This window comes from Anabrus simplex, chromosome 6, assembly GCF_040414725.1.
Source record: "Anabrus simplex isolate iqAnaSimp1 chromosome 6, ASM4041472v1, whole genome shotgun sequence".
In the NCBI taxonomy this organism is placed as follows: domain Eukaryota; kingdom Metazoa; phylum Arthropoda; class Insecta; order Orthoptera; family Tettigoniidae; genus Anabrus; species Anabrus simplex.
Genome location: NC_090270.1, coordinates 133562959 through 133590300, shown reverse-complemented (window position 1 = coordinate 133590300; position 27342 = coordinate 133562959). Strand labels below are relative to the sequence as shown.

Below are 27342 nucleotides of genomic sequence, written 5' to 3'. Positions count from 1 at the left end.
AAGGAAGAATGCACAAAGATGGGATCTAGACAAGTTGAAAGAAGAGAGTGTGAGGGATTGTTTCAAGGAACATGTTGCACAAGGACTAAATGAAAAGGCTGAAGGAAACACAATAGAGGAAGAGTGGATAGTAATGAAAAATGAAGTCAGTAGGGCTGCTGAAGAAATGTTAGGAAGGAAGGAAGGAAGAAAAGATCAACTAAAAATCAGTGGATAACTCAGGAGATACTAGACCTAATTGATTAACAACGAAAATACAAGAATGCTAGAAATGAAGAGGGCAGAAAAGAATGCAGGTGATTAAAGAATGAAGTAGATAGAAAGTGCAAGGTAGCTAAGGAAGAATGGCTGAAGGAGAAGTGCAAGGATGTCGAAGGTTGTATGGTCCTAGGAAATGAAGATGCTGCTTACAGGAAAATCAAGGAAACCTTTGGAGAAAGGAAATTAGGTGTATGAATATTAAGAGCTCAGATGGAAAGCCACTTCTAGGAAAAGAAGACAAAGCAGAAAGATGGCAGGAACATATCCAACAGTTGTATCAAGGTAAAAATGTAGATAATTTGATTCTGGAACAAGGAGAGGCTGTTGATGCTGATGAAATGGGAGACCCAATTTTGAGGTCAGAGTTTGACAGAGCAGTGACCAACCTAACTAGGAACGAAACACCTGGAATTGATGACATTCCCTCTGAATTACTGACTGCCTTAGGAGAAACCAGCATGGCATGGTTATTCCATTTAGTGTGTAAAATGTATGAGACAGGAGAATTTTCAGCGGAATGTTGTTATCCTATCCCCAAGTAAGCCGGTGCTGACAGGTATGAAAACTACCGCACCATTAGTTTAGTATCTCATGCGTGCAAAATTTTAACACATATTATTTACAAAAGATTGGAAAAAGAAGTTGAAACTGTGTTGGGAGATGATCAGTTTGGCTTCAGAAGAAATATAGGAAGACGTGAAGCAATCCTGACCTTAGGTCTGATCTTAGAGGATCGAATTAAGAAGGACAAGCCCGCATACATGGCATTCGTAGATCTAGAAAAGGCATTCGATGACTTAGATTGGACCAAGCTATTCAAGATTCTGAAGGTGATTGGGATCGGATACCGAGAATGAAGAATTATCTACAATCTGTATAAAAATCAGTCTGCAGTGATAAGAATCGAGGGGTTTGAAAAAGAAGCAGCAAATCCAGAAGGGAGTGAGGCAAGGCTGCATTTTGTCCTGCCTCCTTTTCAGTGTTTACATAGAACAGGCAGTAAATGAAATCAAAGAGGAATTTGGAAAGGGAATCACAATCCAAGGAGAGGAAATCAACACCTTGAGATTTGCCTTTGATATTGTGATTTTATCTGAGACTGCAGAAGATCTTGAGAAGCTGCTGAATGGTATGGACGAAACCTTGGGTAAGGCGTCCAAAACAAAAGTAATGGAGTGCAGTCAAACGAAGGCAGGTGATGCAGGAAATACTAGATTAGGAAATGAAGTCCTAAAGAAAGTAGATGAATATTGTTACTTGGGTAGTAAAATAACTAATGATGGCAGAAGTAAAGAAGACGTAAAATGCAGGCTAGCACAAGCGAGGAAGAGCTTTCTTAAGAAAAGAAATTTGCTCACTTGATATTGCAATTAGAAAGATGTTTTTGAGGACTTTCGTGTGGAGTGTGGCATTGTATGGAAGTGAAACATGGATGATAACTAGCTCAGAAATAAAGAGAATAGAAGCTTTTGAAATGTGATGTTACAGAAGAATGCTGAAGGTGAGATGGGTAGATTGAATCACAAATAAAGAGATACTCAATCTAATTGGTGACAGGAGATCGATTTGGCTAAATTTGACGAGAAGAAGAGATAGAATGATAGGACACATCTTAAGATGCCCAGGACTTGCTCAGTTGGTTTTTGAAGGAAGTGTAGGTGGTAAGAACGGTAGGGGTAGACCAAGGTATGAATATGACAAGCAGATTAGAGAAAATGTAGGATGCAGTAGTTACGTAGGAATGAAAAGGTTAGCACAGGATAAGTTGGCATGGAGAGCTGCATCAAGCCAGTCTATGGACTGATGACTCCAACAACAACAACAACAACAACAACACTGTATTTTAATAAACATTAAAAATCAATCTTATCTCCAGTGCATTAAATCCATCATCTGCTGTAACTCGATTCTCAGAATTGCTATTGGCAAGGTCAGAGTCATCTGCTTCAACCCTTGGCAGTAAAACGGAATCCACTATTTCATGGTCTGTTAGATCAAGTTCAGCATCGTCTGATTGTAACCACTCGTTCGCTTTACACTGGTTAACATTGTCACATCCTGGAATTTGTTTCACCATCTCTTGCAGTTTGTTCCAGGAATTACAAAGAGTCACTGTTAACATACCAACTCCATAATCTGCAGCATCATTTTGCAATATCGCACCATTTTCCACCTGTCTCACTGGTTCAAATTTTTTTCGATTCTTGCAACAACGCGTTTTCGTTTAGTTGACATTATTCAATAAGCACGCACTTTCCACTGTACTATTAACACAGCTAATTACTGTGTACTGTACCTTGCTACTGTATTTCAAAAGAACCCAGTCCATCTGCCTGGGACAGCGTTGGTAGGATAAGGGTAATGTAAGGTACAGTACAGTTATGAGCAGGTACAGTAGTTCATGTTACAATGGGGGTAAGAAAATCATTGGAACTACAGTACAGAACTGCAAGGCCAGTGGAACGACCTTAGGTGAAAGAAAAATATGAATTACATAAAATCAGCTTCATAATTTATATATTTTCTCTTTAGTTATTTGTTTGTTTTAATGTTGTCAATCTTATGTTAATTTTAAGGACACTTCCTCTAAAGTATTACTTTGTCAATTTATATATTTTTCCTCTAAACAGTATTATGTAGCTGAAGATGTTGATAATATACGAAACATGTACCACTTTAAACCAATAAATTGCATTAAGCAATCATTGTATCGACTAGGTGGAAAATAAATAAATACTTAATTGTGAAAAATATGAATGCAGAAGGGTCGCTAGACTTCCCTGGTTTCCTAACAGAAGCTGCAGTATAGTCCAAGCAGTAAGCAGGATGAAACTCCCACAACTGAAGCAACGTCAACCACAGTTTACATAATCTTCATGACGAATAATAATACAGTAATAATAATAATAATAATAATAATAATAATAATAATAATAATAATAATAATAATAATAATAATTTCTCCTTGTAAAAGAAAAATGTATCATGGAACGAATTAGAGGGTAAGAAATCGTTTTGTTTTATGCTACACGTGCATTCTGGCATAAGTCGCAAGGTAAAAATAGGGTTTGCCTAGTAGCTCTCACCTCATAAAGCAAGATAATTACTAATATCGACAGCTAAGAACGAGAAGGTAAAAACAAAATTCTAAAATACAATTTTGCAAGAGCATTTTGGTTAAGCCGGCTTTCGGTTCAGCAAAGTTTGGTTAAGCAGGGTTCTACTGTAGTTAAAATAAATGTGATAGAAAGGAAGGTCTTAAAAGTAAGACTATTAGGCAGTACCATATGGCTGATAAAGGAGGCATGAGGGAAGTCAAGTAGGGGTGACATAAAAATGTTAAACTGTAGAAGTATCGTAAAGAAAGGAATAGAATTAAGTAATTTAATAGATATTGTAATAGGAGTTGAATCATAGTTGAGAAACGATATAATGGATACAGAAATTTTCTCATGGAACTGGAGTGTGTATCGTAGAGATAGAATAGGAATGGTAGGTGGGGGAGTATTCATTCTGGTGAAAGAAGAATTTGTAAACTACAAAAAAGTTAAAGATAACAAACATGAAATTCTAGGTGTAAGGTTCATTATAAAGATAATAGGCAACTTGATGTCTTTGGAGTGTACAGACCAGAAAAGGGTAGCCCTGACGCTGATTCAGAATTATTTGATAAGATAATCAGCTATGTGGAAAACGATATTGAAAGGAATGTGATTGTAGCGGGAGATCTCAATTTACCAAGTGTCAATTGGGAAGGTAATGCAAACGACAGGAAGCATGACCAACAAATGGCAAATAAGTTAATATGGGAAGGACAGCTGATTCAGAAAGTGGTGGACCAACTAGAAGGAAGAATATTCTGGACATGGTGGTGGTAAAACCAGATGAGCTCTATAGAGAAACTGAAGTAATAGATGGCATTAGCAATAAATGTGATAGAAAGGAAGGTCTTAAAAGTAGGACTATTAGGCAGTACCATATGGCTGATAAAGGAGGCATGAGGGAGTTTAAAAAAAAGTACTATGATCGGTGGAAAACAATAAATAAATCTGTAAACAGACTCTGGGATAGGTTTAAAGCAATTGTTGAGGAATGTGAAAACAAGTTTGTACCTTTAAAGGTGGTAAGGAATGGTAAAGACCCACTATATTATAACCGAGAAGCAGAGAGACTAAGAAGGAGATGCAGATTGGAAAGAAATAGAGCTAGAAATGGCTGTGGAAGTATCGTAAAGAAAGGAATAGAATTAAGTAATTTAATAGATATTGTAATAGGAGTTGAATCATAGTTGAGAAACGATATAATGGATACAGAAATTTTCTCATGGAACTGGAAACTTACTAGGAAATTGAATCTAGCCATCACCCTCTAGTATAAATCAGCCTCCCCACTTTAAGAATACATGCGAACATCAAGAAGTACTCACTTTCTCCACTGGAGCGCTGCAAGCATGGCTAGTCATAACGAGCGGCACGCAGTTCCCCACAGCTGTTAGGCCTACATTCTGATTATTTTCCTGTTGATCGGCTTACTGTTTAAGTATTTCACCCTCTCAAAACGTTCAGTCACTTCATCTCCATTGTTTTTTAAGATACTCGGGATAAGAGTTTTGCAGATTGCCTGACCTGATTTCTCAGCATGATTAGAACTGTCATTTGAGTCGCACTTTAAAACCTCGAACTCTTCAAAACAGGCAGAACTACGGTAGTTAAAGTCGTACAAGCTACTGTATTAACAAATTTTGCAGCTTCACACACGAAATCATTAACAATGTTTATAATCCACAACAACTGTTCTGATGGATAGAAGAAGACATTACACCGATCTTGCGTAAAAATTATGTCCATTAGTGGAGAACTGCATTTTTCTTGTTGAATTAGGCTACGGCATGATTCACAAGTTACTTCTTTTCTTATTTCCTTCACAATGAAACCACTGAGAAAACCAAGCGATGCAAGTTTAATAGACATGACCTCCAGACCTGTAAAAGAAATAAGGGTATTAAGCTTACTGCATAATAACAGTATGGTTATTATTTAGAATACTGTTATCTAATAACCAACAGTAAATAAATTTTGTAAAAGTGAGTATACGTACAATGCGGCTTGTGAAAATTTTGCAGGATTTCTGTCACTGTTCCTGGAATGTTAGGGATCACTTCCGATAGGACTGATTGAGATGACTTGACACAGCTAATAACATTCATCTCACGAGTATGTTGCTTTCGCTGTTTCAAAGGAATTCCAATCTTCAAAATTTTGTTGAGGGCAAGTACTACAGCCCTTGAATCCAGCATGTCATTGTTGCCTGAAGTTCTCCTCAAAATGCTAAAGAACATTTCTAGGGAATCGCTGTTAAATACTCTAGTTAGCACAAAATGAAAGCCAGACGACAATAAGTATCAGATACAGAGAACTGTAGAACACGTAGTTAGCCGAATAGCCTCATAAGTTTCATTGCTGAGAAAACTCGCTCCTTGCTCATGGCATGCTTTCTTCACATCCTCAAGATATACCAGAAACTCACTCTCCAGACAGTGAAGCCTGTCATCATCTGTGTTGAAAAAATGGACCTTGTCGGGGCAAAACTTAGTGTTGTGACTGCTAACATCATGGATATTGAACGATTTCCGAATCATTTTCATGAAGTATATAGTTGCTGTGCAGTCTTGGAACAAGTGGGCTTTTGGATGTCCAGAATGTTTTTGGAGATATTCCAGAGCTGTTATTACTGGTGTAGAAAATATGTCCTTCGCTCGTTTCACATTCATTTTTTCTATGTTGTTTGGGTCTGGAAATGCCTTGCAATCATCCACTCAACAGTGGATATCGTCCCCACTCTGGCAAACTAGCGAAAGTGATAAACTAGGGAATCTCTACTTTTGAAGTTTTGTTGTAGATTTTATTGGTTAAATATTGTCTACCCTCTGACAAAGTCTCACATCTGCAACTCGTTCCTTATGCCTAACACATGAAAGCAAGCATTAAATATAAAAATTGATTTGACATGAGTAATCACAACTTCTTTCAGCTCCTCTAACCTTTTGACAATTTGCAGATTCGCTAGTTTGCCAGAGTAGGGACGATATGATTGTCGTGAGGTTAACAGGACAGATATCCTAGCAGTGAGGAACCAATGTTATGCGATTCCAGATAAGTTAATTCAAGATAGGAAATTATCCAACTGGATTGTTGTCAAATCACCAAAGAGACACAGAAAGAGGAACAATGCACGTGGAGGCAACACACTGACAGTTAAATACCAGGTAATATTGCAATAGCTATTATTGATAATAATGAATAGACAAAGATTAGATATTTATAACAGTACGTTGACAATGGGACAATATACATATTTGGTCGCATGATTTGTTTTACAAATACCTGTCGGGGAAGATCACACAGATGTTTGTCAAAAATTTTCCTCACAGTGTTCTCCATCTCACAACGAAGGGTTTTGACTATAGCAAAATTCAAGAAGGCTGGAAAAGTAATACCAGAAAATAGAGGAGGTGATTGCCGATCACAAAAGAGTATTCACAAGAAGGAAAAGGTTATGGAATTTATAGGGAATTTGAGAGCATGCGAGTCTCACTACAACAGAACAAAATCCTGTAGACTGTATTTACCTGCAGAGTTCAGTGTGTCTCAGTTACACAAACGTTATTATTCATGACAAGGCTTTATGATAATTATTGTTATAAATCTCCAACTCCTGATTAGTTTTATTTAGTTCGTTTTCAGGACGTGAAAGTTTAGCCCGCGCTCTCCAGAGTTTTAGTCGCAATTTATTTGTTTCTATTTTGAGTAGCTTCTCGTCTAAAATGTCGCACTGGACATCAACGGAATGATGAAAGTCATGATTTGCGGGACACTCGTGCAGGGAAACACCTGAAGTATTACTTTCGTCACAGCTTGGCTCAGTTGATTTATATTTCCGTTTCTTATCTTTGGCATTGACTGAATGTTTTATAATAGGTCTACGTTCTGCTTTGATCTGTTGTACTTTGTAAGATGGATACGAAGGGAAAACAGAGGGAACAGCAGCATCCTGCAGTTTCTTAATTTTCAATCCAGGTCGATAGTCAGACTCATGAAAATGAAGGCTACATACCACAGAAGATCTAGAATTTAAATTGGGCCTGAAGTCTGCTCTTGATATAGCTTTAAGCCATTGTCCTCTGAGGTCAGTTCAGTTGGGAAATTCGTGAAATGATACTCCTTTCACTTTACTACTCCGGCTTGTGCAGCAAGGCACATAGCAGTACACCATTGCTATTGATAGATAGAAACCTGCAATAGGACATTAATATGCCAAGTTAATGTAGCCTATGGCAAGATCGTAAGCAATAACTAATTAAAGCAAATACGTTATGATAGCCTTCAGTGAAGTAGGAAATTATATTAAAAGGCTATGAGAAACTCGAACGGTGCGCGAGATTGAAGTATGCCTTGTAATTACTTCTTGTAAAAATTACTACCATTACATACCTTCTTATGATGAAATCAATAGTCTGTACTTCCACTAATATCACAACTCAACACAATCTCAGTAAACTACATAAAGAAATGACACTCGACACATTGTTTACTACCTTTCTTGTTGTTCCTAACGTGCCTTCAGCACGGGTCTCGTCCACGCTTCTAGCGCCACAGCGGCCAAAGTAGTCCCTACGTGATGTTCGCAAAGAAGCATGCAAGCCAAGCGAAGTGGGAAGGCTGAGAGATATACTAGAGGGTGATGATCTAGCAAAGTAGTCAGCTAAGGATAACATGATGGCAAGCATAATTGGCAGCAATACAAATTTTAGTGAAAACTGTAAGGGTATGTATAGTACCCAAGAGAACGAAATTAACATTATATAAACAGTATTTCATACCAGTTGTAACATATGGACTAGAAACGCTGGTAACTAATAAGAGATATTATAGTAAGATCCAAGCAGTAGAAATGAAATTTTTAAGAACATCGTTTAAAAAGACAGGAAGAGATAGAATCCAAAATATTAAAATCAGAGGAGAGCTAAATATAGAACCGTTAGTACAGAACGTACAGAAAGCAAGACTGAGATGGTTTGGACATGTAAAAAGAATGGGAAAGAAATGCGTAGCAAGTAGGGAATTGGAAAGAGAAGTTAAGGGAAAGAGACCAGTTGGAAGACCTTGAAGAAAGTGGATGGATTAGATTTGGAAGGACATTTGAGAAGCTGGATTGGATGTGGTGGAAGTAATGGAGCAGGAAAAGTGGAAGGACAGAAAGGAGTGGAGGAGGGTTGTTAACCACACCCAGGCGACTGGAATGGGACATCGATGATGATGATGATGATGATGATGATGATGATGATGATGATGATGATGATGATGATTTATAGGTAGTTTAAAGGCAGAAACGGCTTCCAAGGAGGACATTCCAGGAATCATTAATGAACAAGGGAAATGTGTTAGCGATGATCTTCAAAAGGCAGAAGTATTCAGTGAGCATTATGCAAAGATTGTTGGTTACAAGGATAATGTCCAGTTAGAAGAGGTGACTAATGCTAAAGAAGTATTACAATTTACCTATGATAACAACAACATTTACGATAAGATGCAAAAGTTGAAAACTAGAAAAGCGGCTGGATTTGATAAGATTTCTGGGGATATACTAAAGACAGTGGGTTGGGATATAGTACCATATCTGAAGTACTTATTTGATTATTATTGTTTGTATGAAGGAGCCATATCAAATGAATTGAGAGTTGCTACAGTAGTCCCTGTGTATAAAGGAAAGGACAATAGACATAAAGCTGAAAATTACAGGCCATTCGGTTTGACCTGCATTGCATGTAAGCTTTAAGAAAGCATTCTTTCTGATTATATTAGACATGTTTGCAAAATTAATAACTGGTTCGATGGAAGGCAGTTTGGGTTTAGGAAAGGTTATTCCACTGAAGCTCAACTTGTAGGATTCCAGTAAGATATAGCAGATATCTTAGATTCAGGAGATTATATGGATTGTATCGCAGACGACCTTCTAAGGCATTTGATAGGGTGGTTCATGTGAGACTACTGGCAAAAATGAGTGCAATTGGACTATACAAAGGAATGACTGAATGGGTTGCTATATTTCTAGAAAATAGGTCTCAAAGAATTAGAGTACCCAAAGCTTTATCTGACCATGTAATAATTGAGAGGGGAATTCCTCGAGGCAGTATTATTGGACCTTTATGTTTTCTTATATATATAAATGATATGAGTAAAGAAGTGGAATCATAGATAAGGCTTTTTGCAGATGATGTTATTCTGTATAGAATACCGGTAATAAATAAGTTAAAGATTGTGAGCAACTGCAAAATGACCTTGATAATTTTGTGAGACGAACAGTATGCAATGGTATGATGATAAATGGGATTAAAAGTCAGGTTGTGAGTTTCACATATAGGAAAAGTTCTCTCAGTTTTAATTACTGCATTGATGGGGTGAAAGTTCCTTACGGGAATCATTGTAAGTACCTAGGTGTTAATATAAGGAAAGATCTTCATTGGGGTAATCACATAAATGGGATTGTAAATAAAGGGTACAGATCTCTGCACGTAGTTATGAGGTTGTTTAAGGGTTTCAGTAAGGATGTAAAGGAGAGGGCATACAAGTCTCTGGTAAGACCCCAGCTAGAGTATTGGTTCCAGTGTATGGGACCCTCACCAGGATTACTTGATTCGAGAACTGGAAAATATCCAAAGAAAAGCAGCTCGATTTGTTCTGGGTGATTTCCGAGAGAAAAGAGTAGTGTTACGAAAATGTTGCGAAGTTTGGGTTGGGAAGACTTGGGAGAAAGGAGACGTGCTGCTCGACTAAGCGGTATGTTCTGAGCTGTCAGTGGAGAGATGGCATAGAATGACATTAGTAGATGAACAAGTTTGAATGGTGTCTTTAAAACTAGGAAAGATCACAATATGAAGTTGAAGTTGGAATTCAAGAGGACAAATTGAGGCAAATATTTGTTTATAGGAAGGGGGTGTTAGGGATTGGAATAATTTACTGAGGGAGATGTTCAATAAATTTCCAATTTCTTTGCAATAATTTAAGAAAAAGCTATGTAAGCAACAGATAGGGAATCTGTCACTTGGTTGACTGTCCTAAATGCAGATCAGTAGTGATTGATTTGAACAGTAGTTATGATGTCAAGAATTAGGTATGAAGTTGGCAATGAAAACAATGGAATAGCAGTTTAGCAGCTCCCATCACTGGATTGCTTTTTCCTTGATTTCAGCTCCTTCCTGCATTACAGATTGCATCATATGCTACATTAACACAATTCCATAAAGTTTATAGTACCTCTAAGGCCCTCTACACACGGAGCTACTCATTAGAAACGTGACTGGTTTGTAACCGGGGTCACAAACTGGTTAGTAACTGAATAGTAACTTGGCTCCACACATGAAGCTACTGTACGGTGACGGACACAGCGCTTGCCCATCCTGTTGACACGTATTACCACTACAGTCTAAAATGGTCATAACTTCTGAACCATTCATGCAAATAATGTCCTGATAAGGTTGTTGTAATCCTTATAAAATACTGGAGGAGGTTAAACAATTTATTTTGATGAGGAGCTCGAGGATAATATCGAAATATTTATTTAATTTTAAGGTGTTATATTTTTTACCGCGGACTATAGCATAAAATCGCTTCTAGAGGGCAGCCGGTTGGAAATAGATATGTGCCATCATGGACTTTTTTGTAGAGGATTCTATGCTCTACATTTCGTCCGCTTACACTTGGGGTCTATCGTTGATGGTTCACGCAGCATAAGCCAAGAAAGCAAGTGACTTATCGACCGAACGACATTTTTGTCTCTTTCTACGTATTTACTGTATATCGGATCACGGATACATAATATTTTTATAGTGGTTCACTACATGAACAGTGTTCGTGTTGTCAGTATCTGAAGTAGAACCACTGTACTGATTAAAATGCAGTCAACATATTATGGAAACGTGTGTGGCGCTATAAATTGTTGGCACGTGAAAGAACTCCCGTGGGACAAAATTACAGCACCTCGAGTGTGAAAATGGTAAACCACGGAAAACCATCTTCAGGATTACCGACAGTGGGATTCGAACCCACTATCTCCCGGATGCAAGCTCACTACGCAACTCTAACCGCACGGCCAACTCGCCCGGTGGTGCCATTCGACAGCGAAATACAAATGTGAGAGAATGTGTGAGTGCTGAGGAAAGTGTGCTAATAACTCTCAGGTAAGAAAAGTGAACTTCATTTTTACAAACAAACAAAAATTTAAAAGCTTAGAAAGTAATTCTATGCTTTCTCCGTAATGTCCTTTCTTGCGTAATCCTTCAGCGTACAATTGTACGGTACGGGGTGTTTTTCATACTCCCACTATACGTTGAAAACTTGTTCGCTCGCCATCGTAAAAAGGCACTTGATCACTGGGAACTGAGAAACTAAACTCGCTGGTGACTGGCTCCGCGAGTCACCTGGAACTGATTACAAACTAGTTACTAACTGGTGGCTTTCCAGGAAATACACAGGAAGTTTCACTCAAGTACGCGGCCGGAAACTTCAGTTACCAATCAGTTACTAATGAGTAGCTCCGTGTGTAGATGGCCCAACGATCCCAAGGAACCAGGAACTTTAATTCATAAGACACTTTATTTGGGGTCGAAGAAACTGCAAAATCTTTCAGGCAAGCAAGACCAGTATTCTTGTGCATACTCCTCACTACAGAATTACCAAAATGTTTGTCTCTCAGTTTTATCTTGACACCCATGGAGAGACTGTAAAGTGATGAATAATTGGTTGGTTATCACTATTACTGACCTACTAAGTCAGTATCTTTTGCTTTTGCATGTGGGGCTTTACAGTATGTTTGATTTCACAGTCACTCATATCAGATGAACTGTCACCTAAAATCTCTTCTTCAATATTATCCATTACTGTCAACGGCCTTTACTACGCTCAGAGCCAAGGCTTGGAGACTGACACCTGATGAAATGTTTGTGCTTTCAGAGGTTAAAATTGGGCAACAGATAATGGTATGAGTTCTTAGAAGGAGAGATTTAAACAAGCCATATTCCTGTTCTGTTCATAGAAGTTTACAAAAGGGAAACCCTTGCAGGGGTGATCAAAATATAAGCTAGTACTTAGACTCGGCGCGGCGCTTGAATGTCTTGTCACTTGAGCGGATGGCCTGGCCAATGCCCGTGTGAATGTCACGTCAAATGAGACGAGTGGGTTAATTTCAAATCAGTTGTTGTCAGATTCACTAATACCTCCAGCGTGAATTTTAAATGCATAATGAATCAGGCTGACAACAGAACGACCAGGAGTGTTGCAAGTTTGATTGACACTAAACAAAATATCAGAATTCAAGGAAATATGCGTCCTGAAAGAAAGAATGGAGTATTCTGATCTTGTACAAGCACAGCTGGAACCACTTCAGACAGCAAAGAGGTTGTCAGATGAGAAGAGGTGAGTCTTGGTGAAGTGAAGTGATCTTAAACTGCTTCATTGTATGAACTGGCAAAAATTACGGAAGGACAAAGGATTTTACTGAAACAGTTCCCAATAATGGTAATAAAAAATAAACATTTTTTTAAAATTTTCTGATGACTCTGTATAGTAAAAATGAAGAAATTTACTGTGTGGTGCTTGAATCGTTTTAATTGTTAGCACAGTTAAACATGTACTGTTTCAAAAATGTTAAATTATGTAACATTTTACATCCAGACTAGTTTAAACTGAGTGCATATTTTGCATCTAACCTGTCTCGCCTCCCCAAACTATGTTATTCAAATGTTATGCACTTTTTGTTGTTTATCTCAAAACTATAATTTTGCAGCTTAGCCTGTTATTTACTTACATGTCTCAATTGTGAAATGCAAAAAGATATTATACTCTTCCTCTAAACAATGCTACCTGTCACTGGGACTTATACCTTGTGAGCATAAGGTTATACTGTAGTTACCATGAGGCCCCACTAAATCTAATATTGTTTCATTTTGTTCCTGTTAGGTAGTATTAGGTTTTTGAGATCTGGAAAGTTTTAATTTGCCTTATTTTCAAAGCCCTTCTCTTTTATAATCTATACATTCAATCTTTAAACAGTAAGACCTTTTTCTCTTTCTCCTATGATTAGTGTACATTTCCTCTTAAAACAAAAACTGCAACCGCCATCGCCACGGCCATCATTAAGCAATAGAATACTAGTTGCAAATTGGGAATCATAGAGATTCTCAATTTGCTGACTTCATTCTTGGTCACTCAAGGACATAAGTCTCAAAGAGAAACTCTTTTCATAAGTATGTGTGATATGTTTTGAGGTTTGCTCAAGTCATCTGCACTGCCCTCCACAATATATTGTCATAGTATGACTGACCTTTATATAGGCCAATGTGTGTGCAGAGCCATGGAATTGGGAAGAGAATGTTTGAAGCTGTGGGGTTATGAACGTGTGGACGAGATCATCTGGGTCAAAACAAACCAGCTTCAGCGCATCATCCGCACTGGTCGAACTGGACACTGGCTCAATCATGGCAAGGAACACTGTCTTGTAAGTCTTACTCTTCACTATTTTTTTTTTTTTTATATATATACTTCCATACTTATAATTCTGTCCCTTACTTTTACTTGATTTGCCTTCCATTCTCTCTCTTTGGTGTCCCTAATTTTTACTGTTAACATCATGATGTAATGAAGTGTTTCAGTGTTTGCTGAAATATCAGTGTAACTTTTTACAGGTCTGGTATTCATCCATAACACACCTCTATACTATTCACCTCAAATCCATTTAGTGAAGAGAAATGATAATGTTAACTGCATTTAATTATTTTAATCGAAGGGAGAGAAAGCAAGTAGTGTGTTTGCCCATAACACACTCGCCCGAATCCCTCCCTCTCTCCAGATGGATTTATAAACATATTTTTACTAGAATGGTTGACACATTATTCAACTCTTTGATGTTACATAGGCTGTCTAAATCTCCAACCAATAGGTATATGTTTATATATGACAAGAAAGAGTTGCAGAACTCCTTTGTAATTGAATTTCGGACAGTGAAACTTCATTTCTTTGAAAATCGTAACAAATCTTTTCATGTAAATGTGATGTTATCAACAAAAACAACAACAAGAAGAGAAGAAAGTATGATAGCTGCTGCATCAGTTTTCTCTAGAGTAGCAACAATGATTAACATGGTTCAGTATACCATTTATCACAGGTTCTTTAATGCACCGTTCAACTGCAAATAAGACTTCCAATTTTTAATTTTTTTTTTTTTTTTTTTTTTTTTTTTTTACAGAGTGAAACCAAACATCATTTCATCTTTAATTTCCTGTGTAATCTTTTCATATCTTAATAATTTAGATTAAAGGAAATCATCCTGTAAATTCATTCTTAAGTTTTAAGAATTTACTCATTTTCCAGCTCGGCTGGTAGAACATATTGGTACATCATCAGTTGGGTTTATTGGCATTTAGACATGCCTGACAGATGATTTTATGGACAAAACAATTCAACATGAGATTGACTTTCAGCAACTGTCACATTTTCAGCTGTTTTGTTTTAAATAAATATTGTTTTAAAAGAAGCTATGTAGTAAAGCTATTTCTAAATTCCTACATTTTGTAGACTGGAATTCCTTCTTGCATCATCACTTTTTGTTTTCTTCTGGATATAAGGTGAGAAAACTATATGGTCTAGGAATTAACCTTTATTCTTCCACCTGTTGACATAAGTTTGTTTTCCAGCTGTGTTACAAATTTAAAATTGATTTGAAGAACAGCAGTGGTATACTTAGCCCTTGAACAATAAGCAAGAACAACTCAAAATGTCCTAACAATTTGATTCAGATTAAATGTTTATGATTGCGTTACATGGCACTGGAAACTGAAGATATTCTAATGTAATGATTAGATAGAAGGAATGGATGTAGAACTGGTATTGTTGAGGGGTGAGCTAAATATATTTGAAGATGACAATGTATGAAGATGTACTGTACCGGGTGTCCACAATTAAGGTGATAGTATTCAGTTCGGTACAGCACAGGCTGTAATGATCATAGGAGTCTGAAAGTTCATAGATATGCTAACTAAGCAATGCGCTTGCAAAATATGCCGCAAAAATGATTAGTTCCAAGCAAAAATATGGTGCTGTAAGCAATGGTGGGGGCATTCAAAAAAAAAAAAAATATAGAGGCACGAAAGATCAGACACATGATAGCAGTGGTTCTGGGAGATTTATTAGCATCTATGGTTACAAACACTGTTGAATATGGCCTCCGAACTTGGCAACATGCTGGATCCGTAACACGGCATGGTCGACAGTTGCCCGCAGCATATTGGGTGAAATCAGAGGTACATGTTTTCGTATGCTAGCCTTTAGATCAGGCAGAGACCAGGCATGTACCAGATAGACGATCTTCAAATATCCTCACAACCAAAAGTCGGAAGGCCACGCATCTGGAAAATGCCTAGAGATAATGCGGTCATTACTGAAGGTTTCTCGAAGCAATTCTTTCATCTGGCCTGTGATATGTGGTGTTGCCCCATCTTGCATGAAAATAACGGTGTGGTCACAGTTGCGTTCCTGCAAAGCTGGAATCACGTGTTGCACAAGGAGGTCCCTATAATGTGCAGATGTCACTGTTCACCTAACAGGCCCACGAGGGGTCATCTCCTCAAAGAAAACCATACCTAGAATAAAGGAGCTTGTAAAACCACACCGAACAGTCATGTAAGCTGAATGCAATGGTTGTTCCTGCACAATGTTTGGAGGAGTCAAACACCATATGCGACAATTCTGTGCGTTCACTGTACCCTAAAGTGTAAAATGCGTCTTATCAGTCCACAGAATATTCCCTGGTTACATGATGTCCATTTCCACACATGCTAGAAACCAATGGGCAAAGTCTCAGCACAACATCTTGGGGTTTCCAATTTGGGAACAGCATGAATACCTGTGTAAAATGTGCTGCAAAATCATGTCAATTGTTGACCGGGGTAGCAACAATTTACATGATACAGCTCGAGCACTGGTTACAGAATTGGGAGAATGTGCTGCACGGTCTGCTACAGCTACAGCAACTTCATCAATAACATCCATGGGGATGGGCTACCATCCTCTCCCTGGTGCGACACCTAATTCACCTGTTTCCTCGAATTTCTTAATCATTTTCTTCAGCCCATTACTTGTCATGGGACCTCTTCTTTGCTGTTTCTGTCCGCGACCTTCATGCAATGCAGCATTGCTATTGCTGTCATTCTGAAAAAGCAACTTCACTAGCACTGCACGGTCTGTGTTCCCAATAGGCGTTACGTTTCACACGGAAAAGTTCAACTTTCTTACATTACATTTTGATGTCAGAGTTACAGAATATTGTATGTTCTGACCGCTTATTTTCACCTGGTGGCAAAACTTGGAACTAATAATTTTTGTGGTATAATTCACAAGTGTATTGCTTAGTTAGCATATCTACAAAAGTTCAGACTCCTACAGTCATTACAGCCCGCGCTGAATACTATAACTTGTGGACACCCGATAGATATTGTCCTTTTCCTTATGTGTTTTCTTCCCTCACTGAGCTGTCTCAGACCCACTCTTATTCTTTTTTTTATAACTGAAAAATGTACTTTAAGGGAGCTTCATTATGTGAGAATCTCCCAGTATTTATGGTGAACATATGACTCTTAGGCCTACATTACAGTAAATGGTGAACACAAGACTTTTAGACCTATATACCAAATCTACTCATGTAATGGATGCCACTGCATAATAGTCAGACCCCAGTTTTCCCCTTAAAATTTTAGAAAAAATTTCCTTGCTTAACACTTTGAAGACGATGTCACACCATGTGGGGTGATGGACCCTCATACAAAATATAGTATGTCACCCCTCATGGGGTGACACGGTAGTATGTCCAGGCCTCTCAACTTTAGGCTGTCATACGGAACTAGCGCTATCATTCGCTGTTGTATTGCATTGCTTGTTCACGTTAGGTGTTCATAGAGTGCAGCGCAGTGCCCATTCCTTTCTCACCACGCTGTGCATTGCGCAACAGACAGTGGAATTTCTCTGACATTTGTCACCCCATATGGGGTGACATACGCAACCATCAGAACTCAGTTATTAATGGCAAGGAAAATAATGTGGATTGGAGTTTATTATTGCTTTATTCTTACATACTGGTTGAGATTTAGCACTCAGATGAAACTGTAAACCGAGGCTACGTGTGAATATAAATGTTTCTGCAAACCTGAGAATGTTCCCCAGTAATTGTCACTGGCTGGTAAACGTAAACTCGTGTCCTCATCCTGAGGTGGTGCAGCTCTTTTCAGGCACACCCCCATTGGAGGTGAGCTGCATGTACCATTTCAACCACCTACCAGCCCTCCTGTCATTCTTAAATTTGTGGCAGTACTGGAATCAAACCCGGGCCTCCGAGGACGGAAGCTAATAACACTAACTGTTACGCTACGGAGGCGGACACTGGCTGGTGATTTGGTTGAATCATCGCCTGATGCAGGATCGGAATCCTTGCTAGTGTCCTCACTACACAAACTACTGTCGAATTCCGACTCGGAAAAGGTGGCATCACACTGCAAATCCTAAATGTCAACATCTCTTGATTGAACATTCGAACCCTTTTCAAGCTGTTCTTTTATCTCTCCATCAGTAACCATGGCTTACTCAACACAGAAACACATAACATGAATTAAATTCTTGTCACAAAACTGTAAATTACAAGGAACTCGTTGAAAGGCGCGTAAATCAACAGCTCACAACACAGAGCACAGTGTTCCACAACAACAAAGGTAAAAAAGCCGTCACCCCTGTAGGGGTGACGTGCGCTTTCTCTGTTGGATAGTCAACCTAATAACCATATGTCACCCCAATGGGGGGGACACAAAAATAGTAACTTTCAACATAAATTATGTCTTTGATTATCGTCTACGAATGAAATTACGAACATCCGTAGCCCACAACAATCTGAAAAATGTATATCGCATTTCATCAGTTTACCACAAAAAAAGCAAATGTACACGTCGACGCTAAAGTGTTAATGGACACATTTCATTTTCAACAAAAATGGTCTTAAAATCTTAAAATTGGATGGATTGCTGTAGTCATTATTACGAATGACTAGAAATGAAGGATGGAGTAGCCATGTTCAAATTCAACTTTTTAAACAACAAAACCTCTAATTATGACTGACCCTTTTTTAATGTGTTCAAAATAAGCCAGTATTGTTAGAACGCCTGCAGTAGTTGATTGTGTTGGATAGGAATAAGTCAAAATATTCAATTTACACAGCGAGTTGCAGTTGTAATGTTTAGTTTCACCAATAATTAGTGCTGTACTTCCTTTCTAATTTTAAGTTACAGTACTCTGTATACCATCTGTGTTTTTTATATTAGCTATATCATATGCCAACCTTCAGCCATCCTTGCATTTACAGTGGAGATTTTAACAGCCGTCGTATCAACTGGCGATGTGACACAGTTGATGACAGTGGTGATCCATTAACTCAGTTTGCTGAAATGTCCTATCTGCAACCAGTTTTTGATGCGAAAGACAAGGGCACTTTCCATTCTGCTCGCTGTAGAAGAGACTACAACCCTGACCTAACATTTGGTGTCCCAAGGATTGCTTTGACCAACCTCTCAGTATTACACATACACTGTTAAGCGAAACATGTCCCATCTTACAACGCCTGTTGTAATGTTTATTTCCTAAATATAAGGAAAGATAAGTATTGGAAAGATGGTGTTAACTATTATTCTTGTTTTAATGTTCACATACAATATTGTCGAGTTTCCCAAACAGCCAGCATCGACCAATCCTTTTGGAAGCAGGTATGAAGATACCCCTGGTGACCTCATTGCCTTTACCTAGGTGGAATTTTAATCGTGCAAACTGGGATAATTTCTCTAAAGATCTTGATCAGAAGCTCTCGGATATATATCTAGAACCAACTGCCAGTAACTATGATGACTTTGTCAGCTTAGTCATTTCAGCTGCCAAATCGAACATTCCGAGAGGTTTCAGAAAATGTGCCTGGTTGGAATCCAGAAAGTGAGGCTCTGTATGAAGAATATCAAACAACAGGCAGCCATGAAGTAGGTTCACAGCTTCTACGGTCATTCAACAAGAATAGGAGAGAAAAGTGGGAAGCAACAGTAAAAGACATGGACTTCGAAAAATCGAGCAGAAAAGCTTGGAGAGTCTTAAATCGACTTACTGGAAAACATTATTCTAGAAAGCAATGCACTAATTTAATCTAAGATGTCATTGCAAATAGAATGGTTAAAGTCACCCGAACCAAGAGAGATAAATACCATACGAAAACTGTGAAACATAAGCTCACCGAGCTCTGTCATGGAATACAGAAAAATGAGGAACTGTTTAGGCCATTCTTTATTCAGGAAGTTGAAGCTGCTATCAGAATGCTGAAAACCAGTAAGGCTGCCGGTCCAGATAATATCTACAACGAATTCCTTCAAAATATTGGTCCACATAGCACAAAGTGGATCACCTCTCTTTTTACTTACATCCTTCATACTAACAACCTGCCAAAGTAGTTCAAACAGTCAAAGGTAATCACCCTTCTTAAACCTGGAAAGTCGGAGCAGAGACCTGAAAACTACCGTCTAATAGCACTTCATAGTTGCATTTATAAACTCTTGGAATGAGTTCTCCTCACTAGGGTAGCACCCCTCATTGAAGCTGTAATCCCTCCAGAACAAGCCAGTTTCAGAAGAAATTGTAGCTGTACTGATCAAGTTTTGGCTCTTACCACTCACATCTAGGCAGGCTTCCAAAAGAAGTTAAAATCAACAGCTGTCTTTATTGACCTGACAAGTGCATATAATACTGTCTGGCGATATGTACTAATTCTTAAAGTGTTGGAAGTAAATCCCTGCTTGGAAATTGCAAACCTAATTTCCAACATGCTCTGCAAAAGAGTTTGTAGTATTCCTAGGTGATTCTAAAAGTCGCAAAAGAAAATTAAATAACGGTCTGCCACAGGGATCAGTATTGACCCCAGTTCTTTTTAACCTCTACATCCATGATTTACCATCAATCACAGCTACTAAGTCATAATTTCGTGTGGCTATTTCTAGTAAGGCAGATGAGGGTGGGCGGCATCTGCCTTGTGTAGGTAACTGCGTGTCATTGTGGTGGAGGATAGTGTTATGTGTGGTGTGTGAGTTGTTGGGATGTTGGGGACAGCACAAACACCCAACCCCCGAGCCACTGGAATTAACCAATGAAGGTTAAAATCCTCGACCCAGCCGGGAATCGAACCCAGGACCCTCTGAACCGAAGGCCAGTAAGTTGACCATTCAGCCAACGAGTTGGACAGCTACTAAGTTCATCTATGCAGACAACATTGCACTGATAGCTCAGAGCAGAAATTTTGAGGTTGGAGAAGGCATTCTTTCGGTAGACTTGGACAAAATGGCAACATTCTTCAGGTCTTGGTGATTGATTCCAAGTGCTTCTGAGACCGAGGTTTCATGTTTCCATCTCAGCAACCGACTTGTAAACTACGAACCATCTGTTTTATTCCTTGGTGAAAAACTACTGTAAAATACAACCCATTCCTGAAATATCTAGGAGTCACCCTGGACAGAACCCTGAGCTACAAAGAACATCTTACTAAGCTCTCTCACAAAATCACTACAAGGAATAACATCCAGCACAAGCTCTGTGGCAGTTTCTGGGGATCCTCAGCTGACTGCTTACAACTAACGGGTATCAGTCTTGTCTACTCTGCAGCGGAATACTGTGCCCCGGTATGGCTGAAAAGGGCACATGTGCATAAAGTGGATACTAAGCTGAATGATACCATGTTCTGCATACCTGGTACTGTAAAGTTAACACCTCGCCACTGGTTACCCGTACTTAGTCATATCCCTCCACCACACCTGAGGAGAAAGGAGGCTCTGCTGAGAGAAGCAAAGAAGATCTGGTCATTTCCCTCATTACCTTTTCACCAGGAATTTTGTTACTCGTCGCCACAATGACTTAGATCTAGGAGACCAGCAAGCATACTGGCCAGCCGACTCTTGAGGGATAATTTTAATCTAAACCAGAGCTGGCGGGATGAGTGGTCAAAATCAACATCTGGAACTAATGCTCATGAGCTAAATCCAACTCAGAAAATGAAGGGATTCGACCTCCCAAGAAAACTATGGTGTCACCTTAACAGACTGAGAACTGGGCATGGCTTATGCCATAAGCAGGGTTGGATGGATTCTCCAGTGTGTGAATGCAGTGAAGAGGAACAGACCATGGACCATGTCATCCTGTGATGTCCTCTTCAATGCCTACACCGGAAGCCCCAGCGACCTGTTTCATCTTTCAGAAAGTGATGTAGAGTGGCTGAAAACTTGGATCTGGACTTATGAATTTGTTGTTATAGTCACCATACAATTAAATAAATAAATAAATAAATTAGCTATATGGCTAATGTTAGTTATTGATCAATCATAGACTCATCTGTAGACACTATGGTTTCCTATATTGCTATTCATGTTGCAGATTACAGTATTTCACATCAAGATGGTACTGTAATCGAAAGCGACTTTCAACCTATTAGGTCGTGTTATGTACATTTAGTACGTGTTGAAGAGATGTTAAGTACAGAACAAAAATGGCCAACCAGACACCAGTGGGATCCGAACCCACAACCTCCCAATTTTGCGTTGGTTGCTCTACCAATTGAGCTATGGTGGCCCAAGCCATCTTTGTTCTGTTGGAAAGGATCTGAGCTACAGGTCTTGTACTACTACCATCACACTGTAGAGTGCGTTTAAGTTGCCCGTTGAGGGCCAAGTCAATGAATATTGAATTTTCACGACCACATTGTAATCGAAAGCGACTTTCAACCTATTAGGTCGTGTCTGATTGGCCATTTTTGTTCTGTACTTAACATCTCTTCAACACGTACTAAATGTATGTTGTAGGTTGAAAGTCGCTTTCGATTACAATGTGGTCGTGAAAATTCAATATTCAAAGATGGTACTGGTTTTAATATGGCTTAATTTCTTCATTATAAATACTTCCTCTCATAAAAGAGGCTCTCAAGATTATTGTTATAAATATTGGAAAAGTTTATCTATTTTTGCCGACTGACATTAAATACTTTTGGTGCTTCCAAAGCTCTTTGTTAAATTATATCATAAGTTACAACAAAATCATTTCTCAACTTAGTTATATGCTCTAGGATATTTACCTTTTTGGTTCCATGAAAAAATTCTTATTTGCCTCTTTCAGTTTCTCTCTTTAGTTCACCAGTATACGATCATGTTAGATTGAATATAAAATTTTTTGACTGCTGGCTTCAACCTTGTTTTCTGCAAAAAACACAGCTTTTGATTTAAAAGCTGTAGCAACATTACACTTCTTCTTTTTCCTGTTACTCGTCTCCATAATAAAAAATAAAAAAAGAATTTTAAAAAAGTAAAGGAAAGTAAAACCTCACTCAGAAGCAGACTGATGCACTGAACACAGGTCATTATCTAAATAAAACTGTTACAGCATTGTTGTCATTGATTCAGTCACATTTGAAATACTCCGCTTTGTTATGGAATCCCTGTTCTTTTGTGACAAATTATATTGGGTGGATATAAAATGTGGGCTTTAATTTCTTATTTTCCTTGTCCTGAAAAGCTAGTTGGTGTCTAATATGCGAGCAGGTCCTGATACTCGATCGGTATAAAGTTCATCATTTCCAGCAGTAACTGTTACTATAAAAGATTCACTTTTTGCTGGTTCAGTGATAACAGGGTAAGAGTGGGAAATTTCCCACTAGCTGGTGTGATAGGTGAATGGCATAGCCATAAATTGTATCCTAGCCGATGCACATGGGATTCTTGAATTTATAACTGAAATAACTTGTCTATTTTGCTGCCAATGATTTAAATATTACTCAGCCTCTCTGTCCTTGATAGGTTGGAATGAAAGGCAGCCCTGACAATCTCAACCGTGGGTTGGATTGTGACGTCATAGTTGCAGAAGTTCGTGCTACTAGTCACAAGCCAGACGAGATCTATGGCATTATTGAACGCCTGTCTCCCGGCACAAGAAAAATTGAACTCTTTGGACGACCACATAATGTGCAACCAAATTGGTAAGATTTTTATCAGTGCAGTAAAACTAATATGTATGTTCAAACCTGTCTCTAGGAAACTAATGGCTAACTGATGCAAGTCAAGGTAATAGAAGAGACCAAAATGATTTTTAAAAAGTTTTGCTGATTTGTAATTATCGTAAGTGAATTTCCACCACATTATTAATATTGACTAAAATACTGTATATCCACATATATAGATATACAGATATTCTGCATAACACTGTTTTTAATGGTATTGCTGGTGGTGGTGGTTTTTCATGCTACAAGCCTAATTTGACAATCTTTGATAATCACTGGTTCCTTTCTTGCGAAGTTTAATTCCTTTCTAACCCGGCAGTAATGTTATGTGTACTTGCTGATGGAACTAAATTTCCACTCTACGTTGTCTTGAAGAGAAAGACGCTTCCGAAAAAAATCTACCTGCTGGTGTAATCATCAGAACTCAGGACTCCAGTTGGATGGACAATCTACTAGTGGAAGACTGACTGAAATGTGTTTGGCAACGTCGCCCTGGTGCATTGCTTGGAGGGAAAAGCTTGCTTGTTATGGACAGCTACTGCGGTCACACAACAGAAATTGTGAAGAAGCAAACTAAGGACGCAAAAACCACTCTAGATATCTTTCCAGGCGGATTGACATTTAAGTTACAGCCGTTGGATGTCTGTGTAAACCGTGCGTTCAAAGCAGCCTTGAAACACCTGTATACCGAGTGGGTGGCAGCTGACAATCTTGCACTGACTCTAACTGGATATGTTAAGTGCTCAGAAGTTCAACTGCTTTGTTCATGGGTAAAGACTGTGCGGGATCGTATCTCTGGTGACCTCGTCCAGAAAAGTTTCAGAAGTGCATTATTTCTAATGTTATGGATGGCAGCGAAGACGACATTGTGTGGAAAAGTGATGGTCAAAGTGATAGTGAAAGCGCCAAAATTGGTACTTCTGATGATGAACCTCACATATTGGCCTTCAATCCGCTGTGGGTGGGAGCAGTAGAATAACATCCACTGTATGCCCTGCCATTCGTAAGCGGTAACTATAAGGTACTTTTTCATTTTCACGCCCTTCGTGGCCCACGTCTTATGGCGACTTCTGATGATGAATGAGGATTACGTTGGGTAACCAAGTAGATGGAGTTTGCTTAGTGGATGCTGAACTCATTCAAGCATTTCGCATTACTGTGACGGTAACTGCATGACACCACCTAATCATGAAAGTTAAGCTTCATAGTTACTTTGAAACTTAATTTATTCATCCTAATAAATCGATTGTAGTTTGTGATGATCAAGGAAGACTTGCACTGCATTTGAAAATAAGTTAGAATACATATTCTGTTAACTATCGTTCTGTGATCGATAACTTTTTCTGTGTGTGTTCTAAATACCGTATTGTAAATAAATTTGAGTGAAACTTTTTTTTAAATTTTTTATTTTGTCCTTTAAAATATAGGATGCTGGTCTTATTCAGGGGTAGATGATACTTCTTCACTGACTCCTTGGCCGAACGGTCACCCCTGTGGGTGGGAACAGTAGAATAACATCCATGGTATCCTCTGCCTTTTGTAAGAGGTAACTCTAAGGAAGTCTTTTATTTTCACGCCCTTCATGACCCAAGTCTTTCTTTAGCCAGTACCTTCATTTTTCAAAGTATCAGACCCCTTCCATCTTTTAGTGTTAATAGAGAATGGTTATCCATTTGTACTTCCTTTAAAACAATAATCACCACCACTACCTAGCTGAATTTGGCATTGCTTCCAGTTACTTGTATCAGGCTCCTCACTTTCATCTTTCATATCTGACCTCTCTTGGTCAAGTTTCATTCTTCCGCAACCCCAATGGTATTTGATTTACTGAGTGAGCTGCTGCGCAGTTTGAGTCATATACCTGTCAGCTTCCATTCGAGAGTAGGAGGTTCGAACCTCATTGTCGGCAGCCCTGAAGATGGTTTTCTGTAGTTTTCTGTTTTCACACCAGGCATGTACCTTAATCAAGGCCACAGTTGATTCCTTCCCTTTCCTAGCCCTTTGCTTCCCCATCGTCACCATAAGACTTATCCGTGTCAGTGCACTATAAAACAAATTGTATTTAAAAAAGGCCTAGCGATTTTCCAGCCTTTATGTCTTATCTCTTTCTGTTGCTGATACCTTTAATTTTTGAGGTGTCGAACCTCTTCCACTTTTTCCCTCTTATTAGTGTTAATAGAGGATGATTGCCCAGTGATATCTCCTCTTAGAACATTAATCACCACTAGCCTTCAGTTCAGAGGGCCCGAGGTTTGATTCCTGGCCAAGCGGAAGATTTTATTTGCATATGGATAATTCCTCTGGCTCGGGGACTGGGTTTGTGTGTTAGTCGTAAAACAGCTTCACCAGCTTACAACACACCACACTATCAACCACCACAGAAACACGCGATCCCTCCACATAGGATTAGTTTCATTGGGGGCACCCAGCCATAAAACTGGGTGAAATCCATCTCAAGTGTTGACTTCTATAAATTGGGGAAAAGCCAGGAAGAAGAAAAGATAACGATGATCATTGGTAACAGGTTGTTTGAATAAGATCATCGCAGTCATGAAGAGATCAAATGAACTATAGCCTGCAAGATTTGCCACAACTAATCACACACTTTCCTTTCCATTAAGTGCAATTTGTGTAGGTGCAGTTTCATTCAATATTTGATCTGGTTAGACACTAGAAGTTTTTGCATAAAATGCTCTAACTTACGTGTGAAGCAGATTGTTATCATTTATTCATTCATTGTTGGCTCATTATTAGGGATGCCATATCACCAACATAAGAAAAGAGGACACAGTCTACTGATGGAATCACTGCACCTTTATCACTTTTATCGGCTTCACATTCATCGCAGATGAAATCTTCTGTAAATGTATTTTGTTCTCCAATAAATAGTGGTGAAACTGGATGCAATTGAAATATTTGAAGTTATACTGCAAACACACTACACCGTTCGCAGTCTCAGTTGTGAACCTGTTTCTGTCCTTGGTCCACTGTGAATTAAACAATAAAAATATTCACTCTGTGCTTGCATTACGACTTGGTACAAGAGAAAACTTTATATTTACGGCAAAATAATACTTGATAAAACTTTCAGAACTCAATTTATACACAATTTATGCACAGACACAACGTCTAAACAATGCTGAACTAGAGAACAAAATATACATATGCAAACAATAATTATAAACAAAAGTGCTGCCTGTTTACAGTAAATGTGGCAGTGAAGTTGATAACTAAACACCGCATGAAGTTAAAATATTTGTTTTAACCAGAAAGTGGACAATTGTCAAGTTATTCGAAAATCCAGCTGGAAGCTTTTCATGCTGTTAAAAAGAGGACATGTCTGCCATCCCTACTCGTTATCAATTTTTGTTTTAATCTCTTTATATTCTTTAAAAAAATCCAAAAGGAACATTCATGGATACAGTGACTGCGAAGAGTCCTGGGGGATGGCCCAAATTGAGATGGAGGAGCTCTGTAATGGAATGTATTGAAACTAATAATAATAATGTTAATTGCTTTACGTCCCACTAACTACGTTTTGGTCTTTGGAGACGCCGAGGTGCTGGAATTTAGTCCCGCGGGAGTTCTTTTTACGTGCCGACACGAGGCTGACGTATTTGAGCACCTTCAAATACCACCGGACTGAGCCAGGATCGAACCTGCCACCGGGTCAGAAGGCCAGCGCCTTAACCGTCTGAGCCACTCAGCCCGGCGTGTATTGAAACTAGAGGAGTCATTAGCTATATGAAGAAGAAGGGCCTAAAATGAGATGTAGGAGCTCTGTAATGGATTGTATTGAAACTAGAAGAGTCATTAGCAATATGAAGTAGAAGATGAAGAACAACTTAAAATATTTCGTTACAACTAGTCATCATCATCACTTCCCTTTATCCAGCTGTAGCTGGGTAGGGGTAACTATGGTTCCTC

General features: G+C 38.7%; 1 protein-coding gene across 1 annotated transcript in view; it reads left to right on the top strand.

The window, feature by feature from the left end:
* Mettl3 (methyltransferase like 3) overlaps positions 1-27342 on the top strand; it is a 144217-nt gene that overhangs the window by 110575 nt on the left and 6300 nt on the right. Inside the window, exons 9-10 of the mRNA XM_067149938.2 lie at positions 13665-13812; positions 23216-23394. Of these exons, the coding sequence (XP_067006039.2) occupies positions 13665-13812; positions 23216-23394 (327 nt within the window). The remainder of the gene's footprint in view (positions 1-13664; positions 13813-23215; positions 23395-27342) is intronic.